At 39.2% G+C, this 24,406-nt stretch overlaps 2 protein-coding genes across 2 annotated transcripts; both read right to left on the bottom strand.

Annotated features, from left to right (window-relative positions):
• Positions 1–590: 590 nt before the first annotated feature.
• On the bottom strand, positions 591–12,931 carry scin (scinderin). The gene is made up of 16 exons (XM_061235124.1): positions 12,660–12,931; positions 11,832–11,986; positions 11,462–11,623; positions 10,227–10,376; positions 8,306–8,398; positions 8,057–8,189; positions 7,788–7,876; positions 7,222–7,437; positions 5,232–5,353; positions 4,340–4,430; positions 3,254–3,424; positions 2,892–3,069; positions 2,386–2,507; positions 1,815–1,892; positions 1,679–1,739; positions 591–1,090 (listed from the first exon to the last, which is right to left on the bottom strand). Exons 1-16 carry the CDS (start codon positions 12,850–12,852, stop codon positions 924–926), a joined length of 2,181 nt encoding a protein of 726 aa, XP_061091108.1. The 5' UTR covers positions 12,853–12,931; the 3' UTR covers positions 591–923.
• A 2,523-nt stretch (positions 12,932–15,454) lies between these two features.
• On the bottom strand, positions 15,455–17,936 carry si:dkey-30e9.6 (uncharacterized protein LOC564083 homolog). Its single transcript, XM_061232442.1, has 5 exons — positions 17,879–17,936; positions 16,882–17,362; positions 16,582–16,666; positions 16,317–16,459; positions 15,455–15,887 (listed from the first exon to the last, which is right to left on the bottom strand). Exons 2-5 carry the CDS (start codon positions 17,314–17,316, stop codon positions 15,789–15,791), a joined length of 762 nt encoding a protein of 253 aa, XP_061088426.1. The 5' UTR covers positions 17,317–17,362; positions 17,879–17,936; the 3' UTR covers positions 15,455–15,788.
• Between the last annotated feature and the right edge of the window lie 6,470 nt (positions 17,937–24,406).

Genomic DNA, 24,406 nt, shown 5'->3' with positions numbered 1-24,406 from the left:
CTCACTCTATTAAACGGAACCATCTTCAATGCCAAAACATGGTAACCCATTTATGAATAATAATAATAATAATAATAATAATAATAATAATAATAATAATATTGCATTTCAATATCGCTTTTCTAACCAGTCGGTGACTCAAAGCGCTTTGCAGTGATGGGGAAACTCAAGTGCCACCAAATGTGTAGCACCCACCATAGAGATGCAATAGCAGCCATTTTGTGCCAGAATGCTCACCACACATCAGCTGGGGTGGAGAGGGACAGAACAATTATTTAGCCAATTAAATTAGGGGATGATTAGCTGGCAGGTTGAGAGTGCCAGGTTTTGAATCTTGCCAGGAAACCGGGGAACCCCCTATTCTTTTCAAATAGTGTCATGGGATCTTTATTGACCACAGTAAATCAGGGCCCTGGTTTAACGAAAGATGGCATCTCCTACAGCACAGTGTCCCCATCATTGCATTGGAGCATTTGGCATTTGCCGTTTATTTGATGAGAGAGAAAATCACCCCCCAACTGGCCCACCAACACCACTTCCAGGAACTTTGATTTCTCAGGAGGTCTCCCATCCAAGTACTAACCAAGCCCACATTTTATCCTTTTTAATACATGATCAGTAATACACTATCATCCCCAGCAAAACATAACAAAAGATAATTGTCAAATGTTAAAGACCACGAACAGTGTATTCACATGCAAACGCAATTTCTTCTGAAACATTTTAACAGTCTAGTTTCATGATACACTGGTTTGTAATAAGAAAAGTGGGTGGTTTCTAAAGTGAGCATATATTCTTGGCAAAACATAAAAGTTATAAAGGTGCAAATACAGTAATACATAATTATGCAAAGTATAAAAGCAAACATTTCAACACTTACAAACTAGTTATGAATAAAATGTAAAATTGGAATGCCTTGGCTTTCATGCAATATGTGATGACTCCTTGGCAACAGGGTCAGGGCCCCATCGTGATGCGTCCCAGCCTAAAAACCATCCTGTGAATGTGGGCGGCTCGTGCCCCTGTTTCACAGTGACCAGCAGGGTGTCCTTATCCCGTCCTGCTGGATCCGTCTCAATGTACATTTTTGCTGCAGAGAGAGATACATATTTGTCTCATTATTAACAATCCAAAAAAAAAAAAAGATGGATAGTCCAGATGGATTATAAAATAAATTACTAATTATCATCTCCAGATTCAAAATATGAAAAATCAGATATGTGCAGAAACATGCGCAGAATTGTACTTTGATGCGATCACATCAGTTCCATGGTTGGTCAGTGTCAGTGTCAGAAAATACTAGGTCTGATGAATATGAATATTATACAATGTTCTATTCAGACTGCAGATGACTAGACTTTAATAATATAATTTTGATATCAGGGTAGTGATCATATCAGCTCAGGTAAACGATGGTTGGTTTAGAATGTAGTGCACTATTGGCTGTTAGGCAGAGCTTAATGAGGCTCAGGCAGAACTTAATTATTCAGTGCAAAGGTTCATGCGAATTAAAGTGTAAATATTAAATATATATGAAATTATTCAATCTGTTGATTTTATATCTAAAACCTTACAACATGAAATATGGAATGGGATTTGTGCATATCAAATCATTGGTGTATTGTACTTTTCAAATCACTTCAAATTATTATTAAATAATTAAAATTAAATTTCCAACCTGATTTCAGGGATTCCGTTCGCTCAACTTCATTGGCGTCTATTCCAATCCATACAAACACCTAAAAGGACATTGAAAGAATTTCACTAAATGTCTATTGTAAGGGTAAAAGCCATCATCTGAAGGTGACATTTACCTGATCCCAGACGTCAAGCAGCATTACGTCATCTTCAGCTAAATCATCCTGGGTGAATTCTCCTGGCACTTCTTCAATCTGCAAAAATATATTTTTCTTACATGTGTTATGTTTTTTCACTACTCTTTTTAGTTATTCTTCTTACCCTTGCACCAGGATAACTGCTTGTTCATTGTCTACCAGTCTTGGAAGGATTTAGGAACTATTTTTATTGCATTTATTGTTGATTGCTTTTTGACAGTTAGATAGTTACCTTACATTACATTACATTACAGGCATTTAGAAGACACTCTTATCCAGAGTGACGTGCAATGAAGTGCAAATCGAACACAGGGACAGGTGCGATGAGGACCCTAGAGGAAATATGTTTACATATGTCCTTTTACTTGTGCAGGTTACAATGAACATTTCTAAAGTATATTCGCTGAAGCATTGTTGCCTGCAGCTTCTTTTGGAACAACAGTGGTGCTTGTTGTTGCATACAACCCTTTATCCTTCAGGTGTACTGCGACATCAAGGCCTGACTGCTTTGCATCACCTCATACTGATGAAGACGTGGTGTCCTACTCACAGTGAACCTCCCTGACTTGTTTGAGCAGCCAAACAGGCGTGGGGCATGAGTGATTTTTTGTCTCTCCAGCTGCTGTGATGTCTGATATTCTTTCTTCCCACCTAATGCTGCCCAGAAGTCAGCTGCATGGACACAGTGCAAAAATGTGAAAACATGTATGCCTTAGAAATGATTACCTTTCTCTTTATAGATATGATAGACATGATAGAGTACAGTCAAATCTTGAACTACAAGTGACTCATTGATGCCGACACTGAAAGTGTTCAAATGGTATTGGACTACATGCTGACATTTCTGATGCACAATTTCGTCTCCAAAAAATGTTTGCGTTTGATACAGTTGCACTCGACCCTGGACTTTTAATAATCTTTTTCTTGAATCTTTATTTAACATGAATGAAATGATGACCTAACAGACAGTTATTAGACATGCTGTCATCTGTATGTAAGACATAAACTGTATACAGCTAGTGTTCATAGGTGAGCAGTAAAAATGCATAGGTTTACCTGGTTCCTGTCCCTCTGTGATCCTGCTGGCCTGGCAGTGTAGCTGTTCACTGATATATTCAGCACCCTCCTCCTCCTCCTCACTTGCCCCCTTGCCCACCCAGATGTACCCTGTCCCCTGTGCTAGCTTCAGCAGGTAAACATCATTGGAGTTCAGACTTTGAGCCTCAACCTGTACCTGGTAGACAAAATATGACAAAGAGACTTTTCATTACCAGAAACTATATTCGGTAACCATTAACTTGTGTATATCAAATTATCGTGTGTTTTCTTGATCTTAAAAATGAAGCTAAAACATATTGGTCTGTTTTGATTGTTGTGTCACTGTAAATCTGAAGGATCGTTTTTCGTTGACGACTAACCTCTGCGATGCGTGTTATTGTAGGTAGGTTGCGGCGCACTTGGAAGAGGCGCGTGGGAGGTGGGGAATGCTGCCCCCCTTTCCGGGATGTTCCATTCCTGAACACGATCAGAGGCTTGGCTTTGAACAGGCTCAGAAAATGAGAGGGCTCCTTGCCCTGAGTCACTCTGACCTGGAGGATACAGTCAAATCAGAGTGAAGCGTCTCATTCATTAATTCACTCACTCATTCACAAGCTCAAAACGTATCTTTAGTATCGATCATTATGTAGGTCACTCTGTGGAAATACTGCTAAATCAATGCCTTCTTAACATTCGGAAGGTAAAGCACTATAAAGTAATCAGTTAGATGTTTATGATGTTAATAAATGTGTGTCCATAAGGGCCCAGTTGTAAATGCCAATGGTTCTATCTCTAACCCTTGTATCCAATAAAAATTGAAACTGGACTTATTGCATCTTGTGGACAACCACTAGGTGGCAGCATGAATCATTTGTATTGTACCATAGTGTGTTCAGTCTGGCTGGAAAGACGGCATAGTTTTAATCATTCCTCTTAAATGTTAGTCATGCTGTCAGTCAGATTAAACCTTGGAGGAAGGACGGCTAACTATACAACTGTCCTGTCCATTTCATGCTATACAACCTGTAAAAACCAAAAGGTAAGTCAACTTTGAGTATTTTAATCTTATATTTAAACTTAAAATCTTATTCCTATTATTTTAGTAAATAAGAGCAAAAAGATTGCAAATGAGTTCAGACAGTTTTTCTTATTTTCCATTGGGGTAAGGCAATTTCACTTTTCAGGCAAAAATTACCTTAACCTGTGTGTTGTCAAAAATGACCTGCCACTATGTCTGACAGGTCCTAAATTATCCTTTTTCAACTTGACATTTGATGATAAAGTTTGTGATGAGTGACAAGTTGTTTCTTCATGCAGAATATAATTCACACAAGTAGGGTTAATGGGGTTAATACAAACTGATCTACTTAAATAATTCAAGACAAAAACAGTTGTTAAGACACTTTTTTACAGTGTACCCCTCTTTTTTACAGTGTACCCCTCCTTTCAAAAACCCAGAGACTCACATGCACTGCATGACCCCCTAAGGATCGGTCCAACTGTACAGTCAGGAAGGCAGAAGTGGTGATCTCATCCAGGGAGGCATTGGAGCCCTGCCTGTATGCAGGTGACATGGGCAATTGGGCATTGTACTGAGGAACACAGCTATCTGGATACAGGTTCAGTATGAGGAACACAGCTATCTGAACACAGTTTCAGTAGTAAGGAACACAGCTATCTGAACACAGGTTCAGTACTAAGGAACACAGCTATCTGAACACAGGTTCAGTACTAAGTAACACAGCTATCTAAACACAGGTTCAGTACTAAGGAACACAGCTATCTGAACACAGGTTCAGTACTAAGGAACACAGCTATCTGAACACAGGTTCAGTACTAAGGAACACAGCTATCTGGATACAGGTTCAGTAGTAAGGAACACAGCTATCTGAACACAGGTTCAGTACTAAGGAACACAGCTATCTAAACACAGGTTCAGTACTAAGGAACACAGCTATCTGAACACAGGTTCAGTACTAAGGAACACAGCTATCAGAACACAGGTTCAGTATGGGGAACACAGCTATCTGAACACATGTTCAGTACTAAGGAACACAGCTATCTGAACACAGGTTCAGTACTAAGGAACACAGCTATCAGAACACAGGTTCAGTACTAAGGAACACAGCTATCAGAACACAGGTTCAGTATGGGGAACACAGCTATCTGAACACATGTTCAGTACTAAGGAACACAGCTATCTGAACACAGGTTCAGTAGTAAGGAACACAGCTATCTGAACACAGGTTCAGTACTAAGGAACACAGCTATCTGAACACAGGTTCAGGCAATGTAATCCAGCATTCTCAAATAGCGCATTCACAAAAGATGAGAAGATAAGGCATGAGGAGTACTCACCAGGTGTAGATGATTGTCCCTTTGGCATACGTGTACAAAATGATGTAACAGTCTCCACCGTAGAACTGGCCATGTGTTTCCGGGTCAACTTCAACTCTGTCACCGTTTTCCACTCTCCAGATCTGCAACACATTTGAAAGAGCAAACACATCATTAGCATTATCCTAACCTCACTATTTCCTAATACAGTGGGTAAATGTATTAAGACCTTTCTGCAAATTTTGCATTTTAGATAATTTTTTACTCTTTACAAATTATAGAAAAAAGGAAAAGGGCCCAGTGCAAAGGTTTGGGAACTTTTGGATCATTATTTGTTTTAACAGTGATTTACTTGTTAGGGCTTCAATGAGTCAGGTGAGTATAATTCCAGGGTTATCATTTTATTCTGAAGTAGCTCCATGCCTTCTAAAGTGTCCACCTGCAGTGGCTGTTCTGTCTGATGCTAACAACCATGGGTTTTCTAAGGACTTCAGAATGAAGATGGTTTGTTTCCGCCAAGAAGGAGGAGGCTACAAAAAGCTCTCGCAATGTTTCAAACAACCTATTTCCACTGTTGAGTGTTTTGTGGTCAGCTTTGCTTCTGTGCACTTAGATATTAATTGCAAAGGCTTTTTGACCAGGGGTGCTCACATTTTCTCACACTGTATGTCATATATCATATGTTTCAGCTTAATTATGTATGAGCTTTTTGTGTAGCAATGGTACTGTATAGTGGCCTCCATTTGGGTGTGTTTGGGCAATGGGAGCATGCAGATGCCCTGGAGGGGGTGGAAAAACCCAAATTCCCTCAACCTGTAACTATACTGAACACTAAGAAGCTTAGTATGCAAAATTATGCAAAGTCCCTTCATAGGATGCAATGAAGTACGAGTGAACTGAGGTGATGTGCACAAAATGCTGATGGCATGCTAATAAACTAGCTTGCTTGAAGAGTTGGATGAGGCCTGAAAGATGAACCATTAACAGCACAAAGGGCATCCTGTTTGGCTAAAGAAACGCATACCATTTTCAAAACTCATCCTTCCTGCTGTGCCTCATAGCAATGTTTAAGGTAACCTAATTCATTAAAAATCCAGTGACATAGATGCCCTGAATTCTGATGATATTGCATAATACTTTGTTTTGCTTAAGAATAAAAAAATGCCACTTGAAAACTTTATTTAGGTTGTGGAAAGTTACAAAAACATCTGTGTAATGTATTTTTTCCCCTGCCTTGGACCTCACAAAAGCCTAAGGGCCCTGTTTTGCTGACAACAGGATCACCAAGGCACCTGGCTGCGTGCGGAACTGCTTTGGAAACCACGTTTTTTTCTTTATTTCTTTTTGCCTACACCTGGTTTATAATTTTTGTGGTCTACAAAGAAGGCATTTGGGTTGGGAAGTGCAGGGGGTATGTCATTAAAAACATTAGTAGCTCTGCTAAGTTTAATTTTATTATTTTTTTCAGCAGTGTGAGAGAGTCTCAAGAATCATGTTTCAATAAGTTAATTTAGTGGGTCTGGTCAGTTGTATTATGCTTTGCAGGGAATCTGGTGACTTTGCGGGTTATTTTGTTAATTATATTTCAGATTCAGTAGTATTTATCCAGCGTGATTTACAAAAATTACCTTTTTAGCTACTACCACTATCACTATTTTATCTGTACCATTGTCATGCTCAACGGTACAATGGCAGACCTGGGCTAAATAAGCATTTGAAAAACAACTTGTTAGATGCTAATAAATCGAATACACAATATTCAAAGAAACATGCTACTGAACAGAATACTGTATATAATCATCTGAAAGAATAAACACGGCTGAATTATTTCCAATAATCATTTGGGGGGGTGAAGGCTGTGTGCGAGATATGTAGGCAATATTAATTTGTTATAGCAACATGAGGACAACAAAGGGACAAAACATTATGTAATTTTAAAAGCTCAATTGATACATTGAATAGATAAATACTGCAAACCCTTTTCTGTTCAACGACAGGAATGGTTTGTCACCTGTGTGTCTCCTCTCCCATCATCCACCATGTTGTATTGAGCTGCCATGTGCTGGGATTCATGGAGTTTGGAAGCATCGAATGGTAATTGCTGGATCCGAGCAATTCTCTCTGTTACAAACACTTTCCCAAATCCCTCACTTTGCTCTTTATCCTTCCAGTTCCAGAAGAACTGTTTGAAGATTGGAGTTTCACCTCCCTGTGGAAGAACTTGAATCTAGAAGTTAGACATAATAATCCCATTTGTATTCAAAAATTTGAATGATATATCATCAGCAAGTTAGCTCAGAATATTCATTATAATATCAAATTGCGTTTGAGGGAAGGACATTTTTTGCAAATCGTTATTTTAAAATAATGCGATTGCCTCCTCCAAGTGGAAACCACACAAATGGTTCTCGCATAACAGATGCATACACATGTGATGCCCTCACCCAAGCACGCTCACTGGATTTATTTATTCATCTACTCTATTTATAGATTTTTTTCATTTATTTTCTGTATTTTCCAATGCAGCAGAGACCACTGTAAACATGTCATTTTGGGGATGATATTAATATGATAAACCTGGGTGTTCTGTGGGTAGCCCATCTGTCTTATGAAGCCTTCAGCTGTTTTCATTGCTTCCTTCCTCTCACTCTTGTTCGCATTCCTGCCTTAAAGGGATGAAGTTTACCATGTGACAGGAAAATGGATGGGAGGAAATGACAGAATAGCTAACAATATGACATGATTGAAAATCTTGAAGCAGCACTGCATGATGTGACTATATACAGTTCTGTCTCTTACATTTCAGAATAAGTAAAATGTTTATACACAGAAACTACTACTGATACCTTTCCATACGAATATCATCCTGCTCTTCCCGTGATCCAGAATGAAGCACTCGTCAGACAGGAGAAGGCTTTGACAGAAGGGGTTCTCCTCAGAGACCACAGACACCTGCATGTCCCCTGTTGCATCTGATACCTGTAAGAGAACTGGTAATATTCTGTGCCATCCAGAAGGATTTAATGAAGGATGAAGACGATAGATTACAAATAATGCGTATATGTTTGTATGTGTCCACATGCATGCCTCCATACCATGTAAAGTTTGGCCATTTTACGATTGGATATATCTGCAATGGCATCGTCCTCATTATCCCCATCAGGGAGGTCTGGCTTTTCACCCAGGACCTGAAAAATAATATTCATTCAGTGAGCTCTTTATTAGGTATTCATTAGACTTATGTTTTAGACTTATTAAGTCTTCTGCTGCTGTAGCGTATCCACTTAGAGGTTTGACGCATTGTGTGTTCAGAGATGCATACCGCTGTTGTAATGCGTGAAAGGAAAATTGTGGAAAGCAATGTTGAGGTGATGAAAGTGCTCAGAGTACCAGAAAACACTGCCACGTGTTTTTGCAAAGGACTGACTTAAGATATTCTCACCCCACAGCCATGCTAGAAAGGTGCTGCAGTTTGACCTACAAGAGGACTACTGTATGTCATGTACTGAGAGAGCCGAGTTCAGTGGAGGGAAAGTTATGTGTCATTTAATAAACAGGAGGCAAATACTGTTCAGTGTTGTATATTCAGGGTAACACACGGCCACATCAATAAATGAGTCAGTAGAGTAGAGTTCCAATAAAAATAGGCCTCAACCTTTTTTTCTTTTTTGCTATGTTACCACATGGTCATGTCTGAGTCTGTTGCTTTGACCAACTCAAATGAAATATATCAGGGTTATGTAAATTAGGATTAACATAAAAGTGAAATGACTTTCACTAGTCAGAATCACATTGATTTATATACATTGTATCATTTACCTGGACCACTTTATATACAAAATAAACATTTTGACAGTTTGCCCTGTCTTTTTGAATTTGTTTAACTTTACTCGATTTTTCCCTCTAGGATCTGAGATTATTAGAGTGATTGCGAATCAACAAACTATTGTTATCTGGAAGTTTTATTTATCATTCCGCCATTTTTGTCCAATCTTCCCACAGTTTTCAAACCAAACCAACTGGAAAATCTCTGGCTTGAATGGTGTGCTTGTTCATAGTTTTTTTATTTTTATTCCAATTAATTTCTGAGATGTTTAAAGTTTTCCAGGGAAAAAAGGCCCATAGGAATGAATGGAGGAATGTTCAGTTTCTACAGTGGTGGCAGTTAGAATTTCCTTTTTTTTTTTACATGTTATTCAAACTGTCAAAGTGCTTTATTTATCAAATGCACAGCATAACACAAGGTCATTCTGAACAATGAAATTCTTGGGACATGGCATTCAACAGCTATGTAGTAGACATAAAAAAATAATAATCAAAAACAAAACTGCCATTATTCTCAATTGTTACACTGTATACATATTTTATACATGAAAATGTTCATATACACTCAGAGCACTCATATACACCTAATATTTAAACTCCCTAGTATTGGCAGTAGTAGCAATAGTCTGCTGATTTGCCGCAATCACACTCCACATTTTCTTGAGGAAATGCACATCTCTAGTTTAAAATGTTGTGTTATTTTCATTTAATAGCCATATAGCTATAAACTGGAAATGATTACAAATCACCATTTAAATACTGAAAAGTGAAAATGTGTCTTAACAAACAATAGAAACAGCTTATTTTTTTAGGTGGGGTTAAGCCACATCTCCATCACATAATCTTATCAAAGAACTGATGCTCTATGGCAGATGTAAATATGAGTAATATTTACGGTTCAGTTTGTACTGTATTAATTCATACACTGCGATATGCCACATGGGCCAATGCACTTATACAATGAAACAAGAGCAATGGTACCTCATACTAATGCATAGTTCATCACATTATACATTTGAATTAGGCCCTCAACATACGGTACATTGTGACAATATTTATTTTGTTTTGTTTACCATCATCTGCATTTTACTATATTCAGTGGCTACCCAGGCATATGTACGGAGCAATATCTTGAGCATGAATACATTCAGAACAATAAGAAAGTTAAAAAAGTAAGTTAGACTCTGCTACCTTTATCATGCCTTTCGGTTCCATGTCTTCCTCCACCACAATGAGCTTGGCTCTCCCATTACGCTCATTGTCACGGATACTGGTCGCAACTTGTGCTGCCTTCAACCTCTCATACTTGTTACAGTTGCTGCCACACCACTGATATATCACCTACAAGGAAGAAATTAGTTAGTATTTATGTTTTTCGTTATTCAACTGTATTACAACAATTTATTTAGTACATTTAGTATATTATATTATATATTATTTAAGCCTACATGAATTGAACATTGTCCATAAAATACATATTTGTTGCTTATTAATATTTACTATATACTGTAATCACATAGTGTGCCTACTACAACTAAAAAAAGAAACCGTCTAAGATAACCCTCTTAACCCCCTTGTATAATGATTTGAACCTTTTTAAATGCCAACATGCACTGGCATCATTTAAGCAAACGATATTTGTGCTCATAGATTTTGGAAGATCTAGAAATTAGAAGTCATATACAGAATACCTAGCCAGAGCACACACTCTTGGACACTCTGCATTGCCATGATGCACACTGGCTGAGGTTGAAAAGAAATACATTTCATCACAGACCAAGACTGTGTCCAGGCCAAACTGCAGCGTCTGCTAAACAAAACCTTATTGAATGTGGCAGTTCAACCTTCACAGACTCTCCACCTCTGTGGTAAATGAGGCCATACAAATACACCTTAAAAATACACAGCTCTTGTTTATAGAAGGAATAATTATGTTTGCTGAGACAACACCGTATTGAAAATTTGCCTAGTAACACAGCACTTCTGGTTTACACAGACCAGCAAAATCCAGTCCAAACACAGTTGTGTAGTTTGGCATGAATTCCAAATATTTGCTATCTAATTCTGTCTGATTTCTAGAGAAAGAAGTTACCCAGAAATGTTAAACTGGTATAGTAGCTTAATTTTATGTGTAATCTGCAGACGATAACACAAAAGTCCAAATAATACCATGGTTAAAATGTAGATATACACTCACAGAGCACTTTATTAGGCACATTTACACTTTATTACACCTACTTTTTCATGCGATTGTCTAATCAGCCAATTGTGTGGCATAAGGCTGGTGTAGCAGAGTCATTTTGAAAAGGTATGATTTATAACGAATAAAGCCATATTTCAATAGATTACTATCACAATGGTCATAGGCAACATCATGTGGATTTAACTAATGGTGTTTGTCCTTTAACAAAAGGCTTGGTCCTTACTGCCCCTAGGTCCACAATGAAGCAGTCTCCATTGTTGAAACTGGTCCATGTGAGCGGCACCTCGGTGGCCCTCACCACCCGTCTCCCCTTAATGTGGAGGAGCCTCTCTGCTGTCAGATCATTGGTGATCACATGATTGAATCCTGTAGCCACACCTCCTGCCTAAGGGAGAAAACACAAACCTTCATTTGCATGCGCAAGTTTAATTGGTGGATTTCAAATTGAAGAGAAAAAAAGTCTCTGTTCGCATTAACAGTTTTGCAGGGCAACCATTTTAATCACCGGTGCGTATACTGTCCCGCTAATTTTGAGCAGGATGGCCTGCAGTCAACCCACAAAACCCCCGCACAACTTCAGAGTGGTTTTGTACCTTGTACTTGATTCCTCCCTTAAAGTAACTGGTGAAGGTGGTGGACTCTGCCCCCTGAAGTTCTCTGTACTGAACAGGTTTTCCGCCCAGGTAGTCATCCATCTGCACAGTGAATATGGCTGCAGAAGTGCTCTCATCCTGACTGCACTCCTTACCTGTTCAGAGGCATACACACCAGGGAAGGAGTGATATGTCCTCATGTCTGGATTAGCCTTTTATGCTATGTTTCACTTTGTTATTGTCGAAATGTGTATGGAAATATGATATTAACACCCTGTAGTAAATAGTAATTAAACTATAAAAATATGTTTTTAGTTAACAGTTTTGCTAAATTGTTTGGTACTTAATACAATGTAGAAAGAGGTGTACTCTTGCCTGAGCAATGCTTAGAGGCAGTAGCAAAAGATGCATTACTATCCATTTGCCTTTACTTCTCTTAACAGCTTTAGATAATACAGAGGCAATATCCTTGAGTTATTGATTATGCTAAGACTAGATATGAATCGATAGAGGCATAAAATATTCATATGTGTCATAAAGCTAAGGATAGAACTGGCAGTATACAGCCACAGTGAAAAGAACATCAGTTTCTTGTATATAAAGATACATTTTTTAAACATATTCCCTTATGATTATAAACCAGGAAGCATCACACATTACACACTTAAGTTGAAAAGAAGATAAACTGAAACTTTCCCCCAAAGATTTAATTTCACACATATTCTTTTAAGTACATGACCGTGTGTACAAAAAGCATTTTATTACAATTTGTGGTTTCACTTGATTATTTTTCCAGCAATAAATAATTCAAATGCATATTTTACTCACCAAGCCAGAAGTGCAGGTCATAGAAATAGCTGTCCCTCTGCTTGACTGTATGGAGAATGAGATACGCATCACCCACATAGAAGTTACCATGGAGAGACTCAGATACCAGTACCAACTTCATGTTTTCAATCCTCCAGACTTGGAGTCCAGCAGACTTCCCTGCTCTCTCAAACTCTTTGTGGCTCAGTGCCATTTCTACTAGATCCAAATGTCTGGCCACGTACTGTAGAACGAAGGGTTTCACTGTGCAATGTGAGGGAAACACTGTGCGATTCTGGAAATGAGAAGTGAACTAGCAGCAACAGCGTGCAGCAGCCTTCATGCGGTCGTAAATGGGTGTGTCCATAAATATACCTGCACTTAAACTCACAAACACACACATTGACGCAAACATGCAGAAACATTATGCATACACACACCCGCAGACATGCAGGTACACATGCATGCACACACACACACACACACACACACACACACACACCGACACACACACACACACACACACAGGCCACTTTAACCTAAAAGTGAGGGAGAGACCAAAATTATTTGTCAAGTGCTTCTTCAGTGATAGCTGTCACACTGTAGGGCTAGTACAGACAGCCAGGGAGAAGCAATCATGCCGGGAAGGTAAGTGCTGATTGCCCGGAGGGTGATCTGGCTGGTGTATATAGTTTGAAGAGTTATTGGTGGACGTCACAAGTTAATTCACTGCCCTACAGGCTAGAACCAATGTTTTAATATGCAATGTCCACCTATTGGCATAGAGGCATCAAGTCTGCATGTATCTACAGACTCAAAGCCTATACATACTTACCAAATTTTGTGAGGGTTGGGCAAAGCATTTACAGTTTATTGATGCCTGGCAGCCGTATTATTTAAAAAAAAAAAAAAAAAAAGGATGATTATTGAAACTCACCCACCCATGATTCTTTATGCCCTAATTTGGTAAATATGGACCAAAAAACCGGAGACTAGTTCGCAAAAGTAGGTTTTGAAAAAAAAACGGAAAATCCAAATGTCTGCCAATGTTGCTTCTTGAGGCAAAGTTGTTTGGCTGGAGGACATACATCATGATGTATGTTATATCACTTTCCATTTATCACAGCCAACGATACACTATTTGAAAACCTGCATTTATGCAATATCGTCCCCTAACGGCTGACTGATTAAAAATTGTTTTTCCAAATATCTTTTATTCCTTGGATTGTCTTCTAGAGACTGTCAAACAGATGGATCATACGAAATTTCAACCTGATTGGTCAAGTGGTTCAAGAGATATACGCATTTGCATTGGTTTGCTTGCTATAGCGCCCCCTATTTTTCGAGAGGTGCACACATTTTGGACCTTTCACAAGTTGGCCACACCCACTATAATTTAGTGATCCCTGGTGGCCATATTGTTTTTAAACAATATTTTGGATAATTATTGAGCTGCAGACTCCACAAATTCTTTCTAACGGTGAAGATGGGCCAAAAACCCAGAGACTAGTTTGCAAAAGTAGGTTTTGCAAAAAATTCTAAAAGAATAAATCAAGCCCCTGTCAAAGCCTAACATTACAAGCACCCTCCATGATGGAAAAGGCCCCCATGCATTTGACCTCAGTGATTATGACAAGCCTGTTAAATAGAGAGACATCTGTGTGAAGAACTTCTCTGGTCTGAACATATGCTTTATAGATACCAACCTAGACATCAACAACATAACAACCCGGTGAAGGCTATACACATGGAAATATCTTTAATAATTCATCACATTACTATTAAACAATGTGCTGGTACTTCCCTTTCCTTTCCATGTTCCTCTTTTGCTTTGTAAAGTGAAGGAAAAACAGGTGCATCACCTGAAAATGTAAACAGCATTTTAAAGCAGGAGATCTGTACACTGTTACAAATAATGAAAAGAAATATAAGTGGATTATACAAAATATATAGCTGTTTACTGCATGATAATGTAAAACTACAAATGGTGAAAAGGACCTTTTCCATTTCTTTCTTCATCATGTACATACATTTATTTTGACTGATACAAACCTAAGAGGATTAAGTCCAGGCCTAAGCTATTATTACGGAAGTGTTTAAAGAATAACACCACCCGCACCTGAAGTAGGGAAGAAATATTGACTTAGTGATGTGGGAGAAGTTGTTTCGTGTGTGTTTATTATACACATTGGTTCAGTGGTGCATATAGTCATTCTGCAAGGATCTTGTGATAATGTTCCTCCAGAGCAGTGGGGCAGATTACATTACATTACATTATTGGCATTTGGCAGACGCTCTTACCCAGAGCGACGTACAGTTGTTTAGACTAAGCAGGAGACAATCCTCCCCTGGAGCAATGCAGGGTTAAGGGCCTTGCTCAAGGGCCCAACGGCTGTGATGCATCTTATTGTGGCTACACCGGGATTAGAACCACCAACCCTGCATGTCCCTGTCGTTTACCTTAACCACTACACTACAGGCCGCCCTACAGATGCTGCTGACACAGGCTAATGCAGTGTCCAGCCCCCTGCTGGCTTGCGATGCAGTCATTACCTCAAAGTCATGGTCATTCCACTCCTATCATCATCTGTAAATCGCCATGCAGGAGGACTGGGATGCCAGAAAGCATCATGCCTTACATAAAACGAGAAACCATTACAGCAGCCTTTTGTTTGGATGGCGACAGCAGAAACCACTTCTGATATTGCATTTAAGCACAAATACTCCAGCCGTCCAAGGAAGAGCACACTGGACCAATGTGTGTGCATGAATGAATGTGTGTGATTACGGAAATATCTGAACACACCGTCCACATCCAGTGTAAAAAGCACACTCTTTATTTCCCTTCAGTTACCTGGTTAGCAGCCTTACTTACTTACATATAGAGCACCCCGCCAGGTTAGACCAGTCTGTAAAGCCCTTTGTTAACAGGTAGGGAAAATCACTAACTTGCAGCAGTTTCTGAGCAAAATTGTATTTGAAATTTAAGAATACAGAGCCCACTCTGTCCACATTTTAACATACAGTAGATTCCAACAGGTGCTTTTTCATGGCTGACCATGCTTAGACAATATCAGCTAATTTTGAATGAGGTTTCAGTTATTTCTTCTTTGATATGCAGTGAAGATCTACATGCAGGTACACAGAGTGTTAATGTGATGAATATAATTTGTTCTTCCAGGAGAGGGTGAGTTTCTCCTCCACTCTGTCCATGAAGGCGCTGTGTACCCCTCTTCTCCGTCTGTGTCTCTGTGAACCAGAAAGTGTCTGAGAAACTGCCTTCAACAACTTTATTTTTATAATGCCACATACATGAAAACCTGTGCTTCATCATGACACATGATGATTTTATGATGTAAAAGTAAACTCAGGAAAGTACCCTGGGAAAAATACTGAAAATAATTTAATCATGAGACCATCATTAATCATTAACCTAAACAAACCATTACATGACATCAAATGTCAATATTATTTAGGAAGGAAAGTGTTTCAATGTGCAGTTTTCCACTATCCTGTAGAGGGCAGTCTTAGCGTGAACTGGAGACCAAACAGCCAAAGCAACATCAGACATCCTTCACACAACTCCCATCAAAATCAAAACAAAACAACCAAACTGTTCACTCTCTGTCTAGAAGACTGGCTTTAAGGGCCATGTTCTGCACTAAGCTGTTTACTCACTGTGTAGGAGGCTGACTTTGGGGGCCATGGTCTGCTGGGTAAAATCAGCTGGGAATCCCATTTGGGTTCTGCTGGTTTAAAGGTGTCAAATTGCCTCATTGTCGCCCTCTGGTGGATACCCTCAATGGGTCCGGTCCCTCCAACTTGAAAAAGATCATTCAAAGAAACAGCATTGCAGGCATACTATAAAAATACTTTCAAAAAAATAAAATGTAAAAAAACTCCCACGGGAAAAGGACTGATATAATGATAAAATAATACATGCTTGAGCTCAAGTGCTGAGATTTGAAGTTCAGATTGCCAGGATCCTTTTTCTTGGTGGTCACAATATCTGGCATGTTATCAGCATACTGAAATTGGACAAGAAGGTATGGCACATAATAAGTGAGGCATTGCATCAAATGATAATTCCTTCTGTTTCATTTCATATTATTGATTTAGCTTTTCCTATCTGATTAGATTCAAGACTACTTTGGGTTTTGTGGGTAAGAAGTAAAAAGTCTGAAAAACACACAAGATATAATGCATGATAACTGATTGATTGTTAACCTGTCAGTGGCCTTACCTGTCTGAAATCATAAGGTTTGGGGTCACTGAAGGCCATTGAAGGATATTTGCCTCTTTTTACGTACTCCAGCTTGGATTCCAGCGCATCCGGAGGGCGGTATCGCAGAGCGAAGGCCGGCCCCTCTCTGCTGTGGTTAATTTGGGGTAAAACTATGTGGCTCGGCCTCTTGACCCTGGGAAGCATCTCCTTCGAGTCTGACGTAAATAAAGGCGGGCATCGGTTTTCTCTCTTGTTCTGAGACAGGTGCAGGTGACTGTAAAGCTTCAGGGAGAAGTCAGGAGCTTTAAGCGCCCACACATCCGTGTCCTCTGCCTTTTCAACATGAGTAAATTCTCTGCTCCGAACACAGGCTAAGTCTTTACTCGCTGAGAATATGGTCTTTTTCTCAAAGCACATACATGCTGGGGTGTACAGGGTCTGGTCTGACTCCATTATTTAGGCTTCTCCACTTCCCCAGTTCAAGGACACAAAGGCCCGTCTGTAAAGAATATGTTCAGGGACAATGTAAGCAGTGAAGATAATCACTTTCTGAAATTAAAACAATGTGTATAAGTAGAATATCTAGAGATTTACCATTAAACAGGTTAATCCCAAAATTGATACTAATTCGCCTGTGTATGCATTTATATCATATTAATTTCCACCATCAGATTTAAAGTACAGTCCCGGTCTTCAGAGATATGAAGTTACTCACTTAATTTAATTCCATTTCATAGTGTAATGCAATACTTAAGGAAGATTATACATCAATAGGAAACAAGTACAAACACTTATGATCTAGTTAATAACTGCAATATCAAACTTAGCACAACTATATGCTCATAGCACAGCTTCATTTTGCTGTGGTTTGTACAACTACTTTTCATACTTATTTCATATAATTTGAGAGAAGATACGAATCCTTTCAGTTTCAGCGACCACCATTTCATGGCTGTCAAACAAAAATCAGCAGCAGCTATTACTAACAAACTAACAGCTAAGTATTTCAACTCACCCGTCAGCGAGCACTGGCATGTCCTAGAGAGGTTAGGAGTGAAATGCTTCCTCACCACGCCGTTTTATCATACTTGAAGGGCCAGGGCTGTGAAAGGTTGTTCAATCCAATAAAGCCAGGTTGCTAAGTGACGGACTCTTGGGACTCTTGAGACTCTTGAGACTTTACATAAAGAGAAAGTATGAGGACTGAGCACAGCGCGTAGTCTCAGACAAAACACAAATGTCTTGGCAACAAAGGAACAATGAACTCTGCATTCCAACACACACACACAGACACACACACATGCAGGAGGGAGAGAGAGAGCAAGAGAGAGAGGGGGAAGAAAGGCAGAGAGAGAGAGAAAGGCAGAGAGAGCATTGTTCAGATAAAATGAACAAATAACAGAAAGACACAATATCCTAAAATAAAACAACATTCATTTTTAACGTAGACACTCAAGTAATGGAATGCATCACACTGTTGTAACACATTGCATTTCAAGCTTTTTTGGTTAAAGAATCAAGATCAGTATCTTGGAATATTTGGTATTATTTTAGAGAAAAGAGACCGTTATTCACCCAAAATATATCAAACACCAACAGCTACTAAGACACTACTCATATTTTAATATTGAAACATTTCATGAATTCTTCGTGTCAAAAATGTCTTTGCTATTATGTTGTTTGCGATTTTTAATATGGAAATTATAACTAATATCTGCACTCTTATGCAGGGTGACCATATTGTATTTCAATGAAAGAGGACAGGGAGAGAGAACAGGGACAGATGGGCATTATAAATGTGATACCAGGCTATATGTATGTCTGTTTGCAGTATATATGGTTTATGCAATGAGCAAAACATTTCAGTACAGTTTTAGGAATTGATTTATTTACAAATGTTATAATTAATTAATTAATTACTTACATTCCCTTTTCCCCAATTTCAAATGCCCAATCATATATCAGCATTCATAACTGGACCCCCAGCTATATTGGGGAGTATCATGTCAGGGCTCACTTTGTATCATACTGCAGCTGGCAGGAAGTAAGGCATTTCACATGCAGCTTAACAGACCAACTAGCAGATACCTGACTAACCAGCAGGGGTCGCTGGAGAACAATGAGACTGGCATCCCTGCCGACTGAACCCACCTTTACCCACCAATTGCACATCACCCTGAGGGGCTATGGCCCCAGCAAGCACCAACACAGGCTGTGGGGCTCATGGGCATGATTTCATTTTCAATATTGTTAAATCCATTCCAATTTTATCCAATCATTGTGTAATGTTTAGTGTAAGTAAAAAAAAAAAAAATTCTCTGTAATAACTTGTCTGTTTACTCTTTTATGCTATTTACCTGTATCTATTTTCATTATTGTATATTATGCCTTTTATTTTTGCTGCGTATGATGGCCCATATCAAAGACAGAGCACACAGCTAAAATGTTCCCTTTATTAACCTTTAAACAGCTCAGAATTTCCCCAGGCAAGTACAATGATATTCATTAGCCATGGATACAATACCATTGTCCCTGATAGGCAAGATGTCCCCGTCTACCAGGACATCTTTCTCAAGTATAGTTCCTATAGTATCCCAATTTTAAAAGAAAATAATGCAATATTCTTTAACAAAAAATGGCATGTAGCTAGTCCAACGCTCTCACCTGGGCAGACACGGATATGTCCCATCACTCAGCTGGAGGTGTGTCAGTGTCTTCCCCCATGCTAGGATGGTCCCGCGGCAGGGCACGTGACCCTGGGGATACAGAGGGGGCAGTGGGTGGGACATCTGAGGTATTCAACCGTTTCTTAGAGACCTCCAGCCTTTCAACTGAAGTTGTCTGAGCTAAGCACACTGGGCCAATGTGTGTGCATGAAAGAATGTGTGTGCTTGGGGAACACACCGTCCACATCCAGTGTAAAAAGCACACTCTTTATTTCCCTTCAGTTACCTGGTTAGCAGCCTAACTGCAGGCACTTCTTAATGCATAAGACACAGCACATAGAGCAGCGAATCAGGTTAGACCAGACTGTAAAGCCCTTTGTTAGCAGCAGCTGATGATGATGATGATGATGATGATGATGATGATGATGATGATGATGATGATGATGATGATGGTGATGATGATGAGGATGGAGGTGGAGGTGGTGGGGATGTTAACGACAGGAAATATAATGATCACTAATCATCAACACTGCATGCTTCTATCAGTTTGGTCAGTAAATATGCTTCTGTTATTGTCTCTAAATGTTACTGATGTGGTTATGGATTTTATTTTTGATGATGTAAATTCCAGTTTTAAGTCTACACTGTACTCTGTTGCCACCTGTTAAAGCAATCATCATGCACTTATCAGCAACAATGGATGGCCATATTACGGACATGACTAGCACCTTAATAGTGTCACTGCATTTTTATCTCATGTTTTAAAAAAATAATAATGAAAATAATAAATGATTATTGTGCAGCACTTTCTGGTTTACATATTTCAGATTCCAAAAGGCCAATGTGTGTATTTCTCACAGGAACTATTTTTCATATTGGTTATTAAAAAGACATTACCATATGGTATTCGCAAAAACAACCACGCTTCCACAAAAAGCAAAAGCAAAAGTAAGTCAGTGAATAAATAAATAAATAGACGCCCCTGCAGAATGAGGAGTGATTTCTTCTCTTCAGTGGTGGGGAATATTCCATCAGTATGTCTGTGTATTTGAAGGTAAATAATGATGAGCCCCCTGAGACAGGCCAGGGCTTGGCAGGCAGCTGAATGATGCATCTACCAGACTGTCCATTGCTTTCACTCTCAAAATCAGACGCTCTTTTATGTCTACTCTTGATGCATGGCTGTATTTTTACAGAATAAACCGCCCAGACAAGATAGCATTCAGCAGCAAGGCTACTGAAATAACTAAAATGAGGGATTGTGGGAAAACAGGATATCTACTGTATGTCTCAAAGTGGAAATTAACACTGTGAAACAAGGAGAATCACAGGAATATGTCACAGGTAATCATGTCTGGCCATGAGCCCAAGTGACGTGAGGCATGTAGTGTGAACAAGGCTGTTACAGCACAATAAAATTTATTTTTGTTTTGATTGCCATCCTCTGATATCCTGCAGGACACAAAGAACCCTGGGGTCTAGAGATGGACAGTGAGGTCAAGGGTCACAGCTGGTATTTACTGGGGTCATAGGAGGGAGAAGTGGATCCCTTATACAAATACTGCATCTGGTCCAGTTTATCTGCATTGCTGCCATGGCTGCATTTTTATTTATACACATGAATTAATCAATATTAATTGCAATATGTTGAAGTTAAGCAGCTGAACTGTGTGTGTCTATGCAATATATCTTCCTCAGGTCAAGAACCGTTGGGTTATGTGCAGGAAAAAAAAAAAAAAATCTATCGAAGGGTGGTCGGTGGTATGCTGTGGAAACGATTATAACATAAAATCCTGCGCTCATTAACAGTCTGTCTCGCATTCCCTCTCCAGTCATCCAGTGTCCGCACCTCACCAGTTGGCTAGTCAGAGTTGGGTTTAAATTTGTGCGCAGTAGCATAAACTGCCGTGATTCTAGTTCCTGTCGCTTCGCTTGCCTCCGACCGACCGAGAAGTCCTCTATAAATTAAATCAGCAACAGATGCGGTAGGGATTGCTGCGAGGGTAGTGTTTCTGTTGCTGACTGTTAAGTATTACATCAAATACTGCAGTAGACCCTTATTAGACCGGACGAACCCAAGGAAGATTATTGTTAAGGGTTGGCTGTTAAAACGCACTTAATGTAGAGCCCCCGAAATCATCAAAGGGTAAAACGAGCTGTAATCCCTGCTGTGCGTAGCCTATTTGTCCACGTTCCCCTTCACTTATGGCAGCGCCTCGCCCCAGGTAGGTCATAAATCAGGATTGGTTGTTTGAGGTAAGCGTTTTTGTTATCATGCCTTTTAAGATGAAGAGGCTTCTTATCAAGATTGTATGCACACATAATAAAATATTCATGAGTACACTCTCTGAGATATTGTTTTCATTTTCTATTGAAATACCATTACCATTAATTTTTTCATGCAATTTTAGATAGGGCATGTAGCATATTTAGCCGTAGTGCTGTGTATATTTACATCTGCCCTGGCGACCAAAATATATATTTTGTATAACAGTTGTGCCACTCTTAATTGATCATTTTACAACCTCTGCACTAAACAAAATGAGGGATCAGGTTTGGGTAGGTTGGGTTTTTTCTCTTTCTTTTTTGTTGTCATCACTGTCAATTCATACTGCAGAATATGAAACACTAATGAGGGGATGTCATTTGGAAAATTGGACAGATGAGACAGCACTAGAAAGGCCATGTATCATTGGCCATTACTGGAATTCATAGTTCCATTACCAGAGAATGCAGGTGGTTAGTACTGTAATTGTCAAATGAGACCTGTTATTAGTCATTTCCAACTGCTGTAAATCATGTTTGGCATGTCACAGAATTATGACCTTTCTTTGTGTTGTTGTATATGTATAACTCTGTTTGAATGAGATGTTCTGCTCGCTGTGTTGCTACTGTTCTGTGGTTTGTGCAAGAGACCTTGTTGAAGGGACCTTTGGTTTTGCACACTTCGACATGCATGCTAATGAGCCTCCAACAATGTTGTGTGTGTGTGGTTGTGCGTGTGTGCATGTGTGAGACTGTGTTTGTGTTTAGCTATTTTATTTTAAACCTCTATAAAGGTATGTGTTCTTGGAGGGTAATTCATCCTAGATTTGTGTGATTGCAGCGTATGGTTTATTAAAAGCTATTTAGACCCAGGTCCTACTAAGTGAGAAGGCTAAGTGCTATACTTTTCCTGTGACTCCATGGATCGCTGATTGATTGCTTGTGCAACCATACAGAATTGGAACAGTTGGAATTGCTCTCCTGAAATTGGGTCTAAATTTGCGATAATAATTTCCCCCTGTATTACACAATAGTAGCTGACAGTGTGGGTATTGTTCACAGCACGGCATGACATCAGATTTGCCTATGAGTTTATGCTTAAAGGTAACTACTAGGCCAGTTCTGGGAAAACAGCTGTTGACAGTAAAGATCCAAGCAAACTATTTATGCTGAACTGAATCAGTGGATGGACCATATGATAAGAAAGTATGTGTGGAAAAACTTTCAGCTTTCAACAAATAATTGACTTTCCAGGTGGGTTGATGGTCCAAGAGATTTATATCAGAGTGTGTTCTACATCTGCTTTGAGACCCAGTTGCAATTCCACTGGACTAAGTAGCCTTGGAGCCCTCCTAAAGCTGAATATGCCGTGTTTATGATGTACAAAGAAATTTGATCCAAATGATTAACCCTCAAGTAACTCAGTTATGGTCATGAACTAAAACAGCTCATATCTAACAATACTAGCATTGCTTTCTGCAACTGATACAGAATACAGTATAATGCTGTTGTGTCATATTGCACTTGTGGCTTCAAAATAATATGATATCCATTAACGATTTGGTATGAAACCAAAGGCTTGCCTGCAAACAGCATGTGTGTAAGAAACATAAAATCAAAAATACAATATCAGCAGAACACAAGAAGGAGGTTTATGGTTTGCATGAATCTGTTCCTGCATTGTTCAGCCTATTGTCCCATTACTAGAGCTTCCTGAATTCAACAACATAACTGGTGTGTGCAACTCCTTAGCCAGACCTGGAAGGAAAGAGTGCTTCTCCCCATTGAGAGACTTCAGTTTACTAGACTGTTGCTGTCCTGGTGTGAAACTGGAATGTTGCAGCTCTTTGTTCTCTGACTGTGGTATTTGCTGCACTACCCCTCCTGCAGTACCCCTGTAGAATATTCCAGATCCCTCCTTATCCTTGGACTATTCCAGTGAATGTGACACCCAAGAATGAAGCCAGTGGATTGCAATATATAGTGCCACATAACAAGAACAGTCTGTGACAGTCTTTTTAATATGAGTAATAGTCCAGGTCATGTGCAGGATGTTAGATGGTCAGGTGTAGATGGTCGTGTGTGTTCTATATGTATTGCAGTGTATTTGGCCCTACAATAACCAGACGTGATGTCAATCAGCTCTTCAGTTGAATAACTTGGTTCAGTTATCATGCAAAATTGTATATCATTTTGACAGTTATAGGTTCCCAAAAATGGGAACAGCAGATGGTTCATTTTATACCAGAAATGATTTTCACATCTTTGGACAGGGTGGAGCAACCTTAATTAACGCTGGGCAACAGATGGTTTCTAGCAGCCTAACTCCTCATACAGACATCCTCCAACAGATTGTGTTTAGCTCATTTCATGGCTGAGAACCGCTGGCCATCCTGCATTAATACATAAAGCTCAGCCAAGTGTACACAGTGAAAGATAAAAAAAAAAATTCATTTTCAAACCTTAACTGTTTCAATTGAATTAAACTAGTCTGTCATGTTTATTCACCTCCATAAACACCAGAGCTTGATCACATGTAAACATACTGTAATAGAAGGAAAATCTTAAATTTCACCTCTGCAAATCTGACTTTGGGAAGTGATACAAATGGC

This window comes from Conger conger, chromosome 1, assembly GCF_963514075.1.
Source record: "Conger conger chromosome 1, fConCon1.1, whole genome shotgun sequence".
Lineage (NCBI taxonomy): Eukaryota > Metazoa > Chordata > Actinopteri > Anguilliformes > Congridae > Conger > Conger conger.
The sequence above is the reverse complement of the archived record's forward strand: the minus strand, read 5'-3'. Positions and strand labels throughout refer to the sequence as shown.